Source organism: Triticum aestivum, chromosome 3B (genome assembly GCF_018294505.1).
Source record: "Triticum aestivum cultivar Chinese Spring chromosome 3B, IWGSC CS RefSeq v2.1, whole genome shotgun sequence".
Taxonomy (NCBI): Eukaryota; Viridiplantae; Streptophyta; class Magnoliopsida; order Poales; family Poaceae; genus Triticum; species Triticum aestivum.
This window is the reverse complement of record NC_057801.1, coordinates 822,474,547-822,493,070: the sequence shown is the minus strand read 5'-3', so window position 1 is coordinate 822,493,070 and position 18,524 is coordinate 822,474,547. Positions and strand designations below refer to the sequence as shown.

General features: G+C 42.6%; 1 protein-coding gene across 5 annotated transcripts; it reads right to left on the bottom strand.

Annotated features, from left to right (window-relative positions):
* Nucleotides 1-886: 886 nt before the first annotated feature.
* LOC123072670 (disease resistance protein PIK6-NP) lies at nt 887-17,995 on the bottom strand. Of its 5 annotated transcripts, none has more exons than XM_044496274.1 (6): nt 17,756-17,976; nt 17,597-17,662; nt 17,400-17,502; nt 17,181-17,316; nt 16,161-17,008; nt 887-2,932 (listed from the first exon to the last, which is right to left on the bottom strand). In XM_044496274.1, the coding sequence occupies exons 5-6, from the start codon at nt 16,951-16,953 to the stop codon at nt 2,841-2,843; spliced, it is 885 nt and encodes a 294-aa protein (XP_044352209.1). In that variant the 5' UTR covers nt 16,954-17,008; nt 17,181-17,316; nt 17,400-17,502; nt 17,597-17,662; nt 17,756-17,976; the 3' UTR covers nt 887-2,840. The 5 variants fall into 5 exon arrangements, with proteins under 5 accessions (XP_044352209.1, XP_044352208.1, XP_044352206.1 ...); XM_044496273.1 differs by lacking the exon at nt 887-2,932 and adding an exon at nt 5,312-6,830 and having other exon boundaries at nt 16,161-17,026; nt 17,756-17,980; XM_044496271.1 differs by lacking the exon at nt 887-2,932 and adding an exon at nt 5,961-6,830 and having other exon boundaries at nt 17,597-17,665; nt 17,756-17,995.
* Between the last annotated feature and the right edge of the window lie 529 nt (nt 17,996-18,524).

Sequence of the window (18,524 nt, the reverse complement as noted above, 5' to 3'; positions counted from 1 at the left end):
AAACACACTATGTTGACCGTGCAAGAGCAAGTTCACAGGTGATAAACTATATTCATGATTTATGTGTTTACTTTCTTTCACGATCGGTGAAACATCTACAAGTTCTCAAGGCACTGTTTGGCAATTACAATACACAGGCAAAAGAACAAGAGTATACAAGGCAAAACTCCTTGGGAACACACGAGATATTCTATATGTTCTCTTTTCGTTCTCAAATTATCAGCAAAGAGGAAAGGTTGTGCTATAGACGAAGTCAGAATATTGCTAAGCTAATTCTTTTTGTAAGCTATGGAGAGAAAAACATGAAGTTGATGAGTTGTATGAAGATGGAAGGAAGCCAAGGGAATATACTGTGTTCAGGCGGTGATCTTGCAGAGTGCATGTTGTCCTACGTAGACTTTCCTGAAAAGTTGCTATTCAATGTTTTTATTTTTGTGTTAGAGAAAAGATCACAGTGGGCACAACTGCAGAAGCAGCAATGCAATGTTTTGTACAGTTTAACCATGACTATTCTTTTCATGCAGATATGCGATGAACTAAGTTATTTCTCTTCTTTGCCCTTGAATTGGATAATTACCGTGGTTTCATCTTTTGACTTAGATATGCACAAGGAGTTGAATAATGCTTTTTTTAATCATAATCTGTCCACTGAAAATGCATAAGAAAGTAAATATGAAGGACTATTTATTTGTCCTTTGGTTGTAACATTAAACTAGGTTTTGTCTATTCTTTTGTGAAAATATAGTTCATGGTGGAACAAGGTGCCGCAGATTAATTAGGAAATGAGAAAGTTGCATTTTGGTGATCATATTATTTTGTTCTCCGTAGCAATGCATGCATGTGCATTTAACTATATACGATCTATGTATGTTTTATACTCTAATAATAAGGGGGTAAAGAGCGCTTGGTTGATTTATTTTGAAAGGATGACTTAAATGTACACTCATGCATACATGATTGTTGTTCTCCCGTTGCAACGCACGGGCAATTACCTAGTCATTCAAAAAATCTGAAACACTCCATCTTCATGACATTCTACTGTAACGTGAGCATGGCCAGGGATGCATGTTGATAGCTCTCCTAATGTCAGACTCTGCGCTGCTCTTTTCCCATTTAGTAGCACTCCGGCAGCCGATTCCCACATAGATTTTTTCGAGTGCTAACAAGTGCTCGATACCTGTGGGTGCAGCGTTGTCGTCCTGCTTCCACCCCCTGGCATTGAACTGTAGGGAGAGGCTTTGGAGCTTAGGCATTGCCCCGGCTTGGAAGGTCAGGTGTGGCATGATATTCCAGGTGACTTCAAACCGCTTTAGAATTGCGAATGCTGTCCCATATATGGCAATATTTTCTTCCAGTGCTCTATCAAGCATTAAACGTAGGTCAATGAGGGCAGGTAACTCCGCAAGAATAACAACATCATCCTTGTCCAGCTTGTCAACAGTGAGACACAACATCTGGAGGTTATGGAGTTCCCCAATCCAATTAGGGACCCGGAACCTTCGTATCATGTGGAGTGTCATAAGGTTGGGGGGAGGAGGTGACAAGGTTAGTGCCTCAGGTATCCAATAATCAGGTGAAATTATGTGCAGCCACTCAAGGCTACAAAGTTTTTCCAAAGAAGTGTTTAGAACATCCATGTGCGCATCTTCCACAAAACCGGTCCTGAGAGATAGAGTACTCAGATTGGTAAGCTCTCCTAGGCCCTTGATATTGTCGAGCGAGTTGTACAGCATGTCAAAATGCCACAGATGTTGTAGAGATGTCATTTTACCAACGCCCATAGGTAGCCTTTCAACGGGGAACATGGAGATCCAACAAGCGTGGCAGGTGAAAAATATCCATTGGGAGACATGACCCATCTATATCAAATGTTTCCAAGTTTTGTAGCCCTCTAATCTTCGTTGGTAGCTGGCATGTATCACAGCCACGAATCTGTATATGTCGCAGCTGATATAATTTACACAATCCTGTCAGGTTGATTTTCTGGTTGTCATCAGTAGAAATAGAACTAAAGTCAGCAATAAAAACTCGAAGATACTTGAACTCTACCAAAGAAGGTATACTCTTGCAGCTTCTCCACATTGCAAATGATCGCACTTGTGACATACTACCATCCCATGGCAATGTTGCACCATCCAAATTGAAGAGCACCCGGCGGGGCTTTTGAAGCTGTCCTGTAATGGCATCCGGGCTGTCTACTACAGTGATAAAATTCTCTTCTGCGGACTTGTACAATATAAGATGCAACAACATATCATGTACTTTGCAAGTTCTCACCGACCCATCCGTGTCAATTTGTACAGGTTGAATAAGGCTCCTGTTGACAAGCTCATTGAAATAACTTATCGCAGTTTGTTCTGGGCTTTGTCCACGTGCTTTACTAACAAAACCTTCAGAGACCCATAGCCTTACCAACTCATCCCTATATATTTCAGAGTCTTCTAGAAACATACCAAGATATAAGAAGCATGTCCTGAGGTGGTGAGGAAGATTTTTGTAGCTAAGGTTCAAGATCTATCTCATTGCTTCTAAGGTGAGATTTGTGCCCGACAATGACCCCAAAGAATTCTGTACATGTTTCCACCTCTCCTTTTGGTTAAAAGTTCCACTTGGTAATAGGCTGGATATGCTAATGATTGCAAGTGGCAGACCACCACATTTCTTGAGAATCTCCACTGAAACATCTCTGAGTTGACTTGGACAAGCTTCTTCAGAGCAAAATATCCTATCAAAAAACAATTTCCTTGAGTCTTCTTCACTAAGTGGTTTCATTTCCAGAATATGCTTGTGGTGACCCAAACAACATGCCGCAGCTACATTCTTGATTCTTGTAGTTACTATTAATCTACTATGAAGTTCATTTTCTGGGAAAGCACATTTAATAATATTCCATGCTGATGCATCCCATAGATCATCAATGACAACCAAGTACCTGCAAAAAAATCAGTACCGCGGTAAGTAAATTAAAAAAAGTACAAAATATTTCTATAGGTACAAGGTAGATGAAAATAGTTTTTATTAAATTAAATATTAATTGTCATGAAGGGGAGCCTTGGCACAACGGCAAAGTTGTTGACTTATGACCATGGAAACGAGTTTGAGTCCTGCGAACAGCCTCTTGCAGAAGTGTAGGGAAAGGTTGTGTACTATGTACCGGAAGCGGTCGGCCCCTTACCCGGACCCAGCGCAAGCTGGAGCTACGTGCACCGTGCGTATAGAAGAATATAATAATCCACATAATTAGCTACCCTTTAGTTTTAAAAGCATACTTTAATTGTTTAAGCAAATACCTACAAAGTCAAAGTGTCACATTTTTATTATTTATTCTGCCTTTCCTCGCATGGCACTCGCTGTTCTTTCCGCCAAGTGCCAACCCGATCGACCACACCCCGACTTCCCTCATCTCGCACATCATTCAGTACGCCTGTTGATCACTCCGTCTTACCAGTCTCCTCTAGCAGCGCTCTCCTAGCCTCTAAAGCCCATTCCGCTAGCTCGTTGCCTCCCTGGCCAACCCCAATCGACATCCGCTGGTCTTGCTGCCAATAGGATGCCTAGCTCACTACCTCCCGTAGCCAATTCGCCTCTATACCGACTGCAAGGTTCGCACTCCATGTTGCTTTTTTTGTTTGTCAAATGATGATAAGCAAACTTCATAAAGGGGTGGATGATGAAGTGCATCCAGCTATGGATTATCCCTAAATCCTTAGCTGTGGATTATGTATCATTTCTGCTACACCATCGAGACTTGGCAGTTAAATCCAATGTATTAAATAGCGGGTTATGCCAACTAGTGGCGGTCCTTCAGATCAGCTATAGCGGGCTATGAGCGAATTATTATACATGAGTACCATTTAGCGGCACCCTACTCAAAAAGCTATAGCAAGGCTATAGTCCCCGCTATAGTCGGCTATTTAAAACTATGGTCAAATCTATTTATCTTGATTTGCCGTGACCATTTCGAATATGTGGCAAATTGAGGTGTGCACCAAATATGGCATGTGGTTACAGATCCTTGTATGGTTGTACAAATGAAGATACTACGTGGCATAGCCTTAAAACCCGCACAAGAAACTGTTGCATAATGTTGTTACCAGCTTGCTTGTAGGGCTTTTAGTTTTAACCCCAACATCTGGGACGCTAGCTAGTGACTAGTAAATAAGCACATGCAATTCACGTTGATATTAGGGAGAAAATTAATTGCACATTGACATGAGGTAGGATATCATTTACGTGTTAATTATGAGATTAATATAGATGTTGGTATTTTGTATGCTATCAATTGCATGCTCAACTTGTTGAGAGCTCACCATTGGAGTAGTCATTGGTTGACATGGTTTGATGGCTCAGATTAATTGGATCTGCCCTTTTTGGTCTTTTTATATTGGTATAGATGACTAAATGAAATGAAAATTCTAGGCCAAACTATGTGAATTATTTTCTGCGGTGCTATGATGAATGGAATTTTTGTTCGTGAATTTGCTTGACTTTTAGGCAGTTGTAGTTTTTCGATTAAAACTATCATTTTACTTGGCTGTGAAATTATTTACTTTCATCATGCTATCAAATCATAGCCTCGTGGTCTTTTTTTAATACAGTACAACACAGATGCTAACATACACGCCTTATGGTCTTAGTTTAGTCTAGTGTTTCATATATGATTTTCGTCCCATGTTGGTGTTAAGGAGTATAATATTGGTCTAGGCGTCCGTATTAGTCTAGATTTCCCTTTTTGTATTCAAGTCTCTTGTACTATATATTTGGCCGAGGTAATATCACTGGGAGTCACAGAACTTACGCTTGACGTTCAGATTGGTTCTAAAACTTGCAAAATATGGAATTGTGGTCATATAACTTGTCTCCGCGTTAAAATACGGTGCTTCCTCCCATATCAGGGCGTATGGCCTACACACGGGCCTGCCAGGCGGCATAGGCCCACCTGTCAATGTCTGAAAGCATTCTTTTTGCAGATAACTCCCTTGCATTTGATTTATTCACATACAAAATCGGTCAATTAAAATGGAAAAGAAGATGATGCTGGGGTGTATCAAACACACGATGGGATGCCACACACTTAGCATGGACAACCAGCAGAACAGTGATGCTTCAAGTAAATGTCCAGACTATAGTTTATATGTCCTTTGAAGGCCAAACAAATTAAAATCTAAATCTAAACCAAAAACAGGGAGCCCCGCTGTTTGAACATTTGTCCTACGTACTGGACACTCGCCGCATGTGCATGTACTAACCACCCGATCATGATGATGCTCAGTACTGTAAACGGACCCAAACCTTTGTTGTCCAATATTCCTTTTTTTATGTAAGAAAACAACTTATATATTTTTTAGAATAAAAACTTACATTATAATGTATCTTGTGTTTTCTTTATCTTGCCTTTGCATTTACGTTGTTCAGATATCCTTTTAGGCATTGTAATCTAAGCATGTGCATCATCAATTAACTAAAGACACACTGCATTAAAATTTATGAGCCCCAAGTCCAGCCAGCTATATATAAAATTTCTTTTGTGAAGAAACTATATTTAAAGTTAGGTACTGTGTGCAAATTTGTAGTCCTAGTCACCCTCTTATTATCTAGGGATAGGTGCCAATTCAAACTAAATATAGTAAGTAATCTTAAACTACCTCACGATGAAAAGTTTCACTATTCTCGAAGGAAAACCTTTAAAAAAAATCATAAATTTAGTTTAGATAAACGTGACGTAAGAAAAAACAACATAAATGTTGTTTATTTTTTCCACGCAAAGTGTAACCTGGTCTGGTGGTTTGCCCACGCACACGCGAGGTTTGTGTTTAGATTTTGAATTTAATATAATTTGCACGGTCTGGTCTTATAGGATATATAATGTATAGTTGTGCAGGCTAAATGTCTAGCCTACGAGGTCTCGTGGGTGTCTATGCGAGTCCTTTACCGGTAGATCGCGGAATCGAATCTCACTCTGTGCTGTTTTTTCATTTTATTTGATGAATTTTGTAAGTAAATAAATAAAATGTAAGGGAATTATCTGCAAAAAATGCTTCTAGCCACTGAAATGTGGGCCTATGCCGCGTTGGCTCACCATGTGTGCTGGCCACACCGGATAGGGTTGAAAGCACCGTATTTACACTCTAAGACAAGTTAAGTGACCATAATTCCGTATTTTGCAAGTTTTAAAACTAAACTGAACATCGAGCGCAAGTTCTATGACTTCCAGTGATATTACCTCTATTTGTCCCTTGAACTATGCAATCTATACTAATTTAAAAAGATCCATTGGAGCAGATTCAACAAATCTCGGTCATTAAATAATGTTAATCTAACGACCTATGTTGCTCAAATGTGAGCGCTCAACATGTTTAACATGTAATTAATATAATACCAAAACAAAATCCACATAATAAAGCGTAATTGATAGCGTACCTAATATCAATACAGAACTAAGTTCCCCCTAATATTAACGTGCATTGCACATACACATTTACTAGTATAGATAGGTTGCTCCTCTAACATGGTATCATGACACTAAATGATTTTACTTTGGATGCCGTAACTCATCCAAATCTCGATCGAGTTGTTTGTCGGTCTCCGGATCGACCTCGGCGTACAGTCGATTTGTTTGGCTTGTGACGCTCATTCCTAATTGGATGGTAGGGTCTCTCTCTAGATCATGTCGCTGCCCTCTTCTTCTCTCGCCTGGCCATGTTGTCCACCGCCGCTCCTACCACCTCCATTCTCTCCGCCATCCGAGCCGCATGTCCTCGTCCGGATCGCAGTAGCTCCCTCAAGTCCGCTGCATGTAGCCACCGTAGAATAGCCATCCTGACAAAAAACTAAGCGTGCAATGGATTTTATGCCATGGTTGCCAAAGGAAATGTCCATGCTCAACGCAACATAATTTGCTATGCTCTAAAATTTGACGTTGGATTTGTAGCCAAATCGGTACAATATCGTCATCGAGCATCATTTGTGAGCCAACTAGGATTTTTATATTTTTTGTGTTTCGGTTTGGGCCTGTCCAACCGACTTGGTTTCTGACCTCCTATATAAGGACCCAGCGACTAAGGCTTAGGGGAGGTCAAATTGTTAGATTGAGTTCTGAACATTGTGTCCACGTAGTGAATTATCCCTCCGGGGACGGCGCAGCTTGTTATCAAATAAAGTGATGATTGCATGAAGGTTCTTGTGTGATCAAGGATTATCGTGCCAAGGCTAGAAGCATGTTGTTCATCTCCACATTGCTTGCTGGATTTGTTTCCTCATCTTCAGGTTGTGTGGATTTATCCTGTGATTACAAGGTTTTCTGTCCAGTTGTCTTGCGGTGAAAGATCGGGCAGAAGAAAAAAACTGTAGGATCATCATGTTGGTCCTTATCATGTGGTATCATATTACTGGTTTCTCACTGCGAGTTTGTCCAGTTAAGATTGCGTCGTTGCCACGAGTCTGTTCTATGGAGAGCTCTCATTGATCACGGTGCAAATTGCTGTTAGGCGACGAGATTAATGGTGGCAAACTCGTGAGGGCACTTATTGGATCAGCGTCTTGGTGGGGAGTTTGTCTTCAAGTCAGATCAAATTGAGCAGGTGTGGTTGCCATCAATTTTCCTTGCGATCCCGGTGAGGTTTGGTCGCTCGAATAGGAAGGACGCACTGTTTTGTCAGACTCCGGATTTTCTGGAAGCAGAGCGATTTGGTTGATACGTGATGGAGTAATAGTTTGTTTTGGAGTTTTGCGATCAGCTTGTCGGATTTTTAAGAGTGAATTCCGGTTTTTACCCCCTATCTTGACATTTTTGTCAGTAATTACCTCATTTAGCTGGATTTCATCCGTTTTACCCCATTTAGCAAAAGTGTTGCCAGAATTTACCCTGTTTAAAACTTTGTATCCGTTCTGACTGGCGGGTCCCAATTGTCAGGTCTAGCTGGCATGCCACATAGATGGTTTTTTCCTGTCTATTTTTCTCTCTAACTTCTCCCGACCGGCCAGGCCCGATATGATCCCATCGTCATGACAGACCCGCCATCAACTGAGCACAGTCTGATGGTTATATTGGAATAAACTACGGTGTACATGTCCGACTAGGGCAGGAGGCAGTCCTCACATAGGATACGTATAGGCTTAGTTTGGCTAAGGCTAGGTGCTATATATATCTTTGTATACCACGTTCTAATACTACCACATCAAAGCAATAAAGAAATGTGAGGCTCGAGACTAGCCTGTTGCAATCTATCGATCAGAGTTTCTTCCATTGATCGCCAAGTTTTTGTTTTGCTGACGGCATCGTGATCGACCGATCGGATGAGCGCTAGTGCAAAGCCCAGGTTCACGTATGCGTGCATGTGCATGTGGCATTGTTCATCAATCCACCTGTCCTAGCTTCCTTGTCTAGCTAGCTTGCACGTTTGGTCCTGATGAATCGAGCTAGCGTTTCAAAACCAACAATGGGTCCCTGCTATGTCGCCAAAGTAAGAAGAACTTGATGGAGCCATCGGAATCCATGGGGTCGTTTCCTACCTTGATGTCGTGGCCCATACAGACCTGCTCGTGGAGGTATGAAATCGCACGGCCAGCCTCTCAACGCCCACTGCTGCCGCCATCGGTGTCGTCGTCCCCGTTGCCTCACAATACCTAACCGTAGGTTCCAGCGAGCCTGACCGATGCCTCACAATACCTAACCGTAGGTTCAAGCAAGCCTGACGGGTACGTTTGGTCGGAAGCCTGGACATGCGATGCAACCGATTAGGGGCAGGCAACACAACCTAGAAGCGACTCGAGGCGAGCATGGCGTGCAGCCGACTCGGGCGTTGTGCGTTGGATGTGATGTGAGCAACCTCCATTGTGCGGAGCCGGTCGGGAGAAGCTGTGCCTTATGCGGCCTGGTTCAGCAGTGAGAAAAATAAGCAGGAAAAACCACCGACATAGCATGCCAGCCAGACCTGACAATTATGACCCACCGGCCAGAATGCTCACAAAATTTTAAACAGTAAATTATGGCAACACTTTTGCTAAATTGGGTAAAATGAATGAAATCTCGCCAAATAGGGTAATTAGTTTAAAAAATGTCAAAATAAAGGGTAAAAACTGGAATTCAATCGATTTTTAAATTTTAGTTAAATCCTAATTAGTTAAGATAGGAGAGAGAAAGTCCTACTGTTTCAGTCCGTTGGAAACCAACTCCCGATAGAGGAGGGCTCTAGGTAACAAAAAAACTGAGATTTTATCTTCTCTTCGCAGATTGGGAAGATGCCTTCGACCTGGTTCTCTAGCTTGGATGAGAGGTCTAAAAAGGTTGCTCAGGCTCAGATTGCCGACATGAAGCAAATCCTGACAGATATGCAGGCGGAATTAGTTCCAAGATTCCGCGTGAATACTATGCCGATATCCGCGACGAAAATTTCCGGTGACAAAGTTGTTGCTCAGATGGATGAGCTCAACAAGGCAGCAACAACGCAGACTAGTTCTAAGGGGGACAAGGCTGATATTAAAACGATTTTGTTGGACGAGGCTATACCATTGAATGGGATGAATGTGCAACTCAAGCAGGTCGGTGATGGTTGCATAACAGTTGATAGAGGCCAGCATTGGAATTTATTCAGATGCAGTGCATGATCAAGGGCAAGGCGTGCAAGTTGATGATTGATGGTGGTAGCTGCACTAATGGCATAAGCAAGGCAATGGTGGCTTCGCTAGGGTTGTCCACGTGGCGTATTCCTGAACCTAAGCATCTCGAGTGGTTGAATAGTTGCGGTATGCTTAAGGTTACACATAAGGTGCGTGTGCCATTTACAGTTGGCGAGTATGTTGATGAGGTAGATTGTGTTGTGTTGCCATTGAAGGTTTGTGGACTGTTGCTTGGGCGTCCATGGCAATATGATCACAATTCTATGCATGCTGGGAGATCCAATAGATATACCTTCAAGCATGATGGGAAACAAAGAACCCTGAAGCCTATGAAAGATGACAAGATCCAGTCTGCTGTGGTGCTAATTATGCGCAAGAAGAAAGTGCACAAAACCACGCCACAACCAAGGACAGTGAAGCTTCAAAAAGAGGAGCCGGATGCAGGGAGCATCAATACTCATGGTGATTCAGCTGTGCAGGTAGATGACAAGCCTAGTGTTGTGCGTGTTGGTGACCAGCCGGTTGAAGTCAAGCCTCTTAGTGGCGAACCAAAGGAGGATGCAATGTGTTCTACACTTCCTGTTTGTGCCGACAAGGACGTTCAGACTGAAGATGCGAGTGTTGATCATGGCTCGGTGCATATGGAGACGCGGGTCCTAGACGGCAAATATGTTAGACCAGCTATGTGGAAAGTTGGAGCAGTCGTGCGTATGCACAATGGCAAAGATGGACGTGTTCGACAGTTGTGTGGTACGGGCATTGCGCCTGTTGTCCAGGGTCGTGCTAAGATGATGCGTGTCAAAGAGAAAGAGGCTCCAACCAGCGTTCGGAATAAAAATATGGAGGTGTCAGCCCAATCCAAGCGTATCTGGAGAAGAAAGGAGCCGCCAAGTACCATGTCAAGTTCAACTAGCCGCGTGGGAGGTTATATTTTTCTAGAGTTGAGAGTTTAGACAACGTCAGGTATGAACTATGAAGCAGCCCTCTAGGCGTTCATCTTATTTATCTTTGTTGATTTTCCATTAAGAAAAATACACTTTGGTGAGAGGATTCTCGTGATTGAGAGTTTGCTAGCTATTGGCTTGACATCCGTTGGCGACGGTGGATTACATGTTGGTTACTTATACTATGGCGGGACTTGCAGATGGCAACAAAGCGTAGCGATGTAGCTAATTTGACGCCAACCATTAGAGAAGACACTCCAGCATTGAGGACAACGCCTTCTCAAAGTGGGGAAGATGATGAGGACATCCCAATACCTCCTGATTCCCATGAAGGAGGAGATTAAGCCCAACTTTAGGACTCCACCAAGTTAGAGGCATGCCAAGGGGGTAACCGAACAACGGTGATTGGGTGGGTTGCATTTTTAATTATCTATATTCCAGGTCATGTTGTTAGCCAATTAGGATTTTTATTGTTTGTGTTTCAGTTTGGGATTGTCCAACCGACTTGGTTTCTGGCCTCCTATATAAACAACCCATCGACTAAGGCTTGGGGGAGCTCAAATTTTTAGACTGAGCACTGAACATTGTGTCCACGTGGTGAATCATCCCTCTAGGGACGGCGCTGCTGGTTATCAAATAAAGTGATGATTGCGTGAAGGTTCTTGTGTAATCAAGGATTATCGCGCCAAGGTTAGAGGCATGTTGTTCATCTCCACGTGGCTTGCTGGATTCGTTTCCTCATCTTCAGGTTGTGTGGATCTATCACGTGATTAGAAGGTTTGCTATCCGGTTGTCTCGTGGTGAAAGAACGGGCAAAAGAGGAAAACGGTAGGATCACACATTGATCCTTATGAAATTTGCTTCTTTGATGATAGAGAGATACTCTCTGGGAGCACTCGGTATAATGGTATCATTATTGTCTAGCGAGACACTTGTGATTATGATCACAGGATACCGAAATATGGATACGAGTAAAGAGGACAAACTCGGTAACGAAGATGACCGGTATAGAGATCAAAGTGTTGATCAGAGGGATACCGATAATCTTGCCTCTGGTTTTGTAAACGCACCTTGAAGGAGGAATGGTATTCGTAAACAAAAGGTTCGCTTGAATGGATGGAGGACCAAATTGGACTAGGGAGAGAGTCTTTCCCTCCTTGGTTCGTTGGAACTGGAGGACTGCTCCTCCTTGGTGTGCCCCCTCCTCCGTCTTCCACCTATATATATGTGGGGGAGAGACCCACACAAATCCTAAGGTTATCTCTCTCACATAGCTCCACACTCCTCCGGGTCTAATTGGCCTAAAGATTTAGGCTCATAATTAGACGGGCTCTAATCCCGATCTAACTGGTCCAATAGAATTAGACTCCTAATTTAACGGGATTCAACTAGGCTCTCTTTAGTTTTCTCGGAGCTCTTCTTACTGGACGTCCTAGTGTTGTTGAATTACTACTTCAGAATGCATGGATTCCTCAGAGGGGTCGTCTACTTCGAATCTTGATCGGCGGATTGTCTCAGAGAAATTGTCATGTCTGGAACGTATAACCTGGGTGCGGGAAAAATTCCCGCGCTTCATCAACAAACTACATTGCTTCTGCTACTCGACTCGTCAATGAGTTTGATCGTTATCCTCACCTTCCTATTGTTCCTGGGTGTGATCGTGTCGCGTATATAAAAATTTTGTATCATAGTATCTTCCCCTACATACACACAACTGATGCTTGGAGGAGGCGCTGCTGCTAGGTGGTGGTGCTATTGTGGGAAAGAAGTGGTGCCCACAGTAGGCATCATTGAGGGTGCTGCTAGAACTGCTATTGTGGAGCTATTTTATCGTTGTCATTCCAATGCCTACGTGTGCTCGCGTTGTCACGTGCGACTTGAAGGTCCTACTGCATGTGGCTATTCGAGGAGGATAGTAGGGGCTAGCTATTGCGTGTGGCTACGTGGAAGGAAGATGCCATGTGGTGAGGTCATGGATTCAATACAGCCATATGGTGGATGTTTGTGTGAGGTAGAGGTTACTGAGGAGGAGAGGACTGTCGTGGCTAGAAATGAAGTAGAGGAAATGGGTAGAGGAGCAACAACATCTATTGCTATCATTAAATGCCAATAAACACCATGTTTGACCCAAATTATTCTTGCATATGGAAGTGACACTAAAAAGGCCACAATTATTGCTCACATAACTGCTTGAGAGTCGGTTCTAAACTGGTGCTTCTAAACATGATGCAGGTGACTTCAGGAAAATGCAGTCCTATGATCAACTCATTCCCTCTCAAATGTAACACGATAAATGCTGCTGACGGGATAGAGTACCCTATTGAGGCTACTGGGACAGTTCAATGTATAGGTTAATCCTACATGTGCGAGCTTTCCCGGTCAATCTGTTATCTATGAGTGCTCTAATTGACCAGGTGAGTGTAGGATAACCGTTTCCAGAGAAATGTGCTTAATTGAAGACAGACTTACTAGAACAATCGAGGACTGGGACTGGAATAAGGCATAGAGGACTGTGGTACATGGGCCGTGAGGAGCTTGGTCGGATGGGTAGCTTAGTGTTTGCGGCAATTGTGGAAGAAAGGGAATATGTGTTGATAAAACATCCCTGCAGAATGGAGCACGTATCCTTGGATTAAATTTACAAGTTGTTTCCTCATGTAATGTATGGATTTGATAAGAACGGGCTAAAATGTGATGCATGTGAGTTTGCGAAACACACGAGGACGTCTTATTTAAGTAAGGTACTTAGAAGTATATCCCTATTCATGCTTATTCACTCGGATGTGTGGACAAGTCTATGGTGTCGGTAAGTGGTGCGAAGTATTTTATGACCTTTTTATTCACTGCCACTAACTTATTACATGGGTCTATATGATGCATGACAAGGATGAATTTTTCAATGTTTTGAGACTTTATATGCCTATGTGAAAAATCACTTCAAGGTTCAAGAAGCGATAAGAACTGATAATGGCATTGAGCATGTAAACAAAGTGTTTGGGACTTTCTTATCAGAGCAAGGGATTTTGCATCAAACCTCAAATCTAACACGCCCCCTTGTGTTGTGAAGTTGTGATGACTACAACATACCTTATAAATCACACAACATCGGGGAGTACTGGTTACGAAGATACCTTCTGAATTACTTCTAGGGAAGAATGAATTTGGGGTTCATCCCTAGCGAGCTGTTCGATATTGTCTGCTTTGTGAGGGATCACATGCCATCTGCAAGCAAATTGGATCCACGGGAGCAAGGCTACAAGTGTTGGAGTCCCTCTTAATGGATGACCTTCATGAGCATGGATGTCACTTTCAGGAAATCAGGACCAGTTTTTGGCTAGAAAACTAATCTTAGTGGATTATTTGAATGTCTTGAGCGTACCCAGTCTACTATGACAGGTCAAGAGGTGGAGGGTGGTGATATTTGTGGTGCTACCGATGCAGTGCTACCGCAACCTATTGAGGGTGATATTCCAATACAACGAAGTGAGCAACAACACCAACAACGGATAACACCATCAAGTGGTAGACCGAGTGATGAACTTATTATGACTGATGGTCTGATGAGTGAGGCAGGCGGTTCTCCCACCATGATCGATAATCTACCGAGATGTCAGGCAGAGTAGGAGAAAAAATTACAAGGTGTACTCACAACGGCGGCCACAAGTGCAGGTGAAGCAACAGAGCAGTGGTGCAAGAGTGCAGGGGGAGAAGCAAAGAAGTGGCGCAAGCTCATCTAACATAGTGGAATCGCCTATTGCATTGTGAAACTCAACACGTGAAGCGACAAAGAAGGGTGAAGTGGCGAGGAAGGCTCTACCACAGGGTGATGTTTGTGATGACCATGACATTGGGAATTTTGTGTCTAATGAGGCTTTGTTTCCTCATAGAGCATTTGTTGCCTCTCTATAAACTGTGTCAAACCCAAAGGATTCGAAAGCTACAAAGCAAGATTCGAGGTGGCGTGAAGAGATGATAGAGTTGGAAGCACTAAAAAAATTAAAACGTGAGTGCTAACCACGTTGCCGGCAGAAAAGAAAGCAGTGAGTTGCATGTGGATCTACACTGTGAAGCAGAATGCAAAAGGGAGGATTGAAATCTACTCCCTCCGTCCCATAATGTAAGACATTTTTTTACACTACACTAGAGTCAAAAAACGTCTTACATTATGGGACGGAGGGAGTACATAGCAAGGCTTGTGGCTAGGAGGTACATCCAGACCCACTTCATTGCCTATGATGATTGCTCTAGTAGAAAATTGAACATTGTGAGGATCTTGATCTCCTATGTAGCTAACTTTGTGTGGTCCTTAAATCATCTATGTGAAGAATGCTTCCATGCATGGGGACCTACAGGAGGAGGTCTACATCTAATCCCTCCTAGGTTCTCTATGTCTGATACTACTGGCAAGGTATACAGGTTAAACAAAGCTCTTTTTGGTCTGGAATGGTCTCGAAGAGCATGGTTCAACAAGTTCAGACGTGTTCTATGTAATATGGGGTATGGGTAGTGTAATGGTGATCATACACTGTTCTACGTACATAAAGAGGGGAAATCACTATACTTGCAGTATATGTGGATGATATTATTATCACACGGGGTGAGAAAGAATAAATAGCAAGAGAAGAAGAATGTTTGGGTAAGGCCTTTGGAGTCAAAGATCTGGGCCGACTCAAATGCTTCCTAAGCATAGAACTAGCGAGGTCTGCAAATGAGATTGCGCTATCTCAGAAAAATTATACTTTAGATATCCTAAGCGATGTCAGAATGATAGGATATCGGGCATTATCAACTCCAATTTAACAAAATCACAAAGTGGCAGCTCGGACAAGAGAGACAGTGAATAAGGAGAGATACTGAAGTCTAGTTGGGAGGTTGTTGTACTTATGTTATACATGCCCTAACATTGCCTCTATAGTAAGTGTGGTAAGAAGATATGTGCATGAATCTAGGAATGATAATCTTGAAGCAGTGTACAGAATTCTAAGATACTTGAAGAGTACTCCGGGAAGGGGACTATTATTTGAGAGCAACATGCATCTCATGGTTGATGGATACTGTGATGCAGATTAGGCATGTTGCCTAGAAGATCATAGATCAACCTCGGGATTTTGTGTCTTTGTTGGTGGGAACATAGAATCATGGAGAAGTAAGAAATACATTGTTGTATCTAGGTCGACAGTCGAGGCCGAATATCGAGCTATGGCTCAAGGGCTAAGTGAGAAGTTGTGGACCAGAAATTTATTACAAGAATTGAAGATATTTAAGACTATTTGTATGAAATTTGTGGTTTGATAAAAAAAACCGGCAATCAACATAGCCACAATCAAGTGTAGCATGATAGAACGAAGCATGTGGAAATAGATAGATTCTTCATCAAAGAAAAGCTTGACGTTGGGATCATGATTGAGGATATGATTTCTAGGTAACAGATTGTACACTGGATGAAAAATGATTGAGTACTAGAAGATAAAGTTCGTCATGTACGATAGTATATGAATATTCATTAACAAAGATAGATAGCTTATGTATATCTAAGAAAAAACTAAGTATCGGAGGCGTATGGGAACAAACAACAATATACAAAGTAAGAATATGTACCTCTTTTTTTTAGATTTTCTCTGAGTTGGTCGAGAAGAACATTTAACTCACAATCATGAAATGATTGGCCACGCCCATGTTGGGTTAATAAACTATGCAGAAGTTTTGGAATATTTGGCTTCTGAGACACCGGCACAAATGCACCACAGTGAAATCGCCCCTTCAGCTTATGGTATACCTCATTGGCGAGTGTTGTTTTACCTAAACCTCCGAAACCAACAATTGATACAACCTTCAGCTTTTTATCCTTCTCCTCATCGTTTAGGCAACTGATAATCTCTTTGGTTGGGCCCTCCATACCAACAAGTTTAGCTGCATTTTCATAGAGTGCGACAACTCGTTGGTCAATTGCCACACTATGTGATTTGGGGGCATCGAGCTTATATCTTTTACGCCGTTCACTTGTTTCACGCACAAGTTTTTTTATGTCCTCAATCTGACCAGCAATCTGATGGCGGGCCCTTGAAGTTTTGTGGCGTTGAATAGTGTCGTGGACAAACCCAGATTTTTTCTTCTTCTCCCCAATTTTGCACATGAAGTCATCGATAATATCCTCGATGTCATAAGACATCTCCCTGACCTCGTCTCTCCACCTCGTCGTCTGTATATCTAGCTCATCCACATCTGCAAGGCTCTCCAGAGCACCCTTCATACTGCCCAGCTCATCAATGATGTGCTTAACCTCCTTCCTCAAGTTCGTTAGCTTGGCGAACTCGTCCCCCATCAAGGTGGCCAGCTTACGCAGGAGAGAGTTCATCACCCCAGTTGAAGCGCTCACCATTATTGCAGCCATCAGTGGCTGGGCAAGTTTGTTTTATCTTGGCTCTCTATTTATACTTGCGGTGCACCTGAAACATTTAAACAGCCTGCTGAATGGAACGAATTTCCAGCAAAAAGGCCAAGAAACCAACGGCGGCAGAGACTTTAGAGTCGTCTCAACAATCCATCCATAACATAGAAACAACTTTTTTATTTCCAAGGATTTTCAGAGGAAAAGCATAATGCTCTAAGCATCAGTACCTGAGCTGGAAGAGTGATTAACTGAAAGGGAAGCTTGGAGTGACTGAAAAAGCTTCCATTGCGGCCATTACTCCAGGAGCAGAAGCATGCTACGTGCAGCGGAGGCGCCGTCGGTGGAGGCCTGATTTAGATCCACCTGAAATGATTCCCGTCCGAGAAATACAGAGTTAATTAACTGAAGTTTCTGAAGCAAAAAGGTAATGGGGCCAGAGACTGTACCTGAGCTGCAAGAGTGAGTAACTGAAAGGCAAGTTCGGAGTAACTGAAATAGTTTCCATTGCGGTCATTACATCAGCCTCTTGGAGGCCTGTTTTAGATCCACCTGAAGTGTTGGAAAATCCAGAGTTAATTAACTTGAGGTATCGTCCTCTAGATCCAAATACCTTTTTTTCAAAGAAAATAAACTCCAGATCCACCTTGATATCCAAAGCCAGTGAAATCTAGATGCACCCAAGATCCAAAGCCCGTGAAATTATATACTCCTACTAATCAGTGAGAATAAAGTATAAATATCCGAAGCTGGTCAAATTATAAAACTTCAAGGCGACGACTGAACTGGAGACAGGGAGACAAACCTTATTCAGCAGACAGGTGAAGCAACGAAGCAGCAGCAGACGTAGGTGCAGCAGCAGCAGCCGCAGCCGCAGGGGGGGTTGGGAAGGTGGAGAAGAAGGAGCGGCAGCGTGGATGGATGGATGGAGCGGAGCCGCTGGTTGAGAAGGGGCGAGAAAGACCAACGCGGAGAGGAAGAATAGATGCCAGGCTCAATTAGTGGGGGTTGCATCTTCTCTGATTGTGATTAGCTCCTCCCATCCTCTCATATTTCAGAGCAAAGCCTTTCTACTTTGCTAGTTTCTTCAATCAAGAGCTGAGCCGGGTAATTTTTGTTTTCCCATATGTCTGGATCCTACTCATCGATCAGTATGAGCAGTAACAGATATTGTCCCAACTCGCAAGTGCCCTACTTGGAAGAATAATGAACTCGCTTGTGCAAAACGATCATCAAAATAAAACATTATTTGTAAACGATTCCAGGGCGGCATAAAATCAGAAAAAACCGGGGTTGATATGAAAAATATGTGCAGAAAGCATCTCAATCATTCCATGCCCACTTGTGCTAAGCAAAGCATCTCAATCATTTCAGTGCAGAACACAGTGAAAGAAAAGGAGAGCAATTAATCAAACAACAAACAGTCAAAAGGACAGCTAGTTCAGACCTGTCTTTTCTTCTTTAACATTTTTTTAAAGGAGGAAGACCCCGGCCTTTGTATCTGGAGATGCATACAGTCACTTTATTAATTATTAACAGAAAACCTTACAAAGTCATACAATAGTAAGACTAAA

Excerpts from the sequence above, each read along its gene's own strand:
- LOC123072670 (XM_044496271.1), bottom strand. The coding sequence starts at position 16,953 with ATGGCTGCAATAATGGTGAGCGCTTCAACTGGGGTGATGAACTCTCTC. Across the intron at positions 6,831-16,160 it reads AGAAAATCTAAAAAAAAGAG|TTTTTTGTCAGGATGGCTAT; the intron begins GTACATATTCTT and ends TTGCACGCTTAG.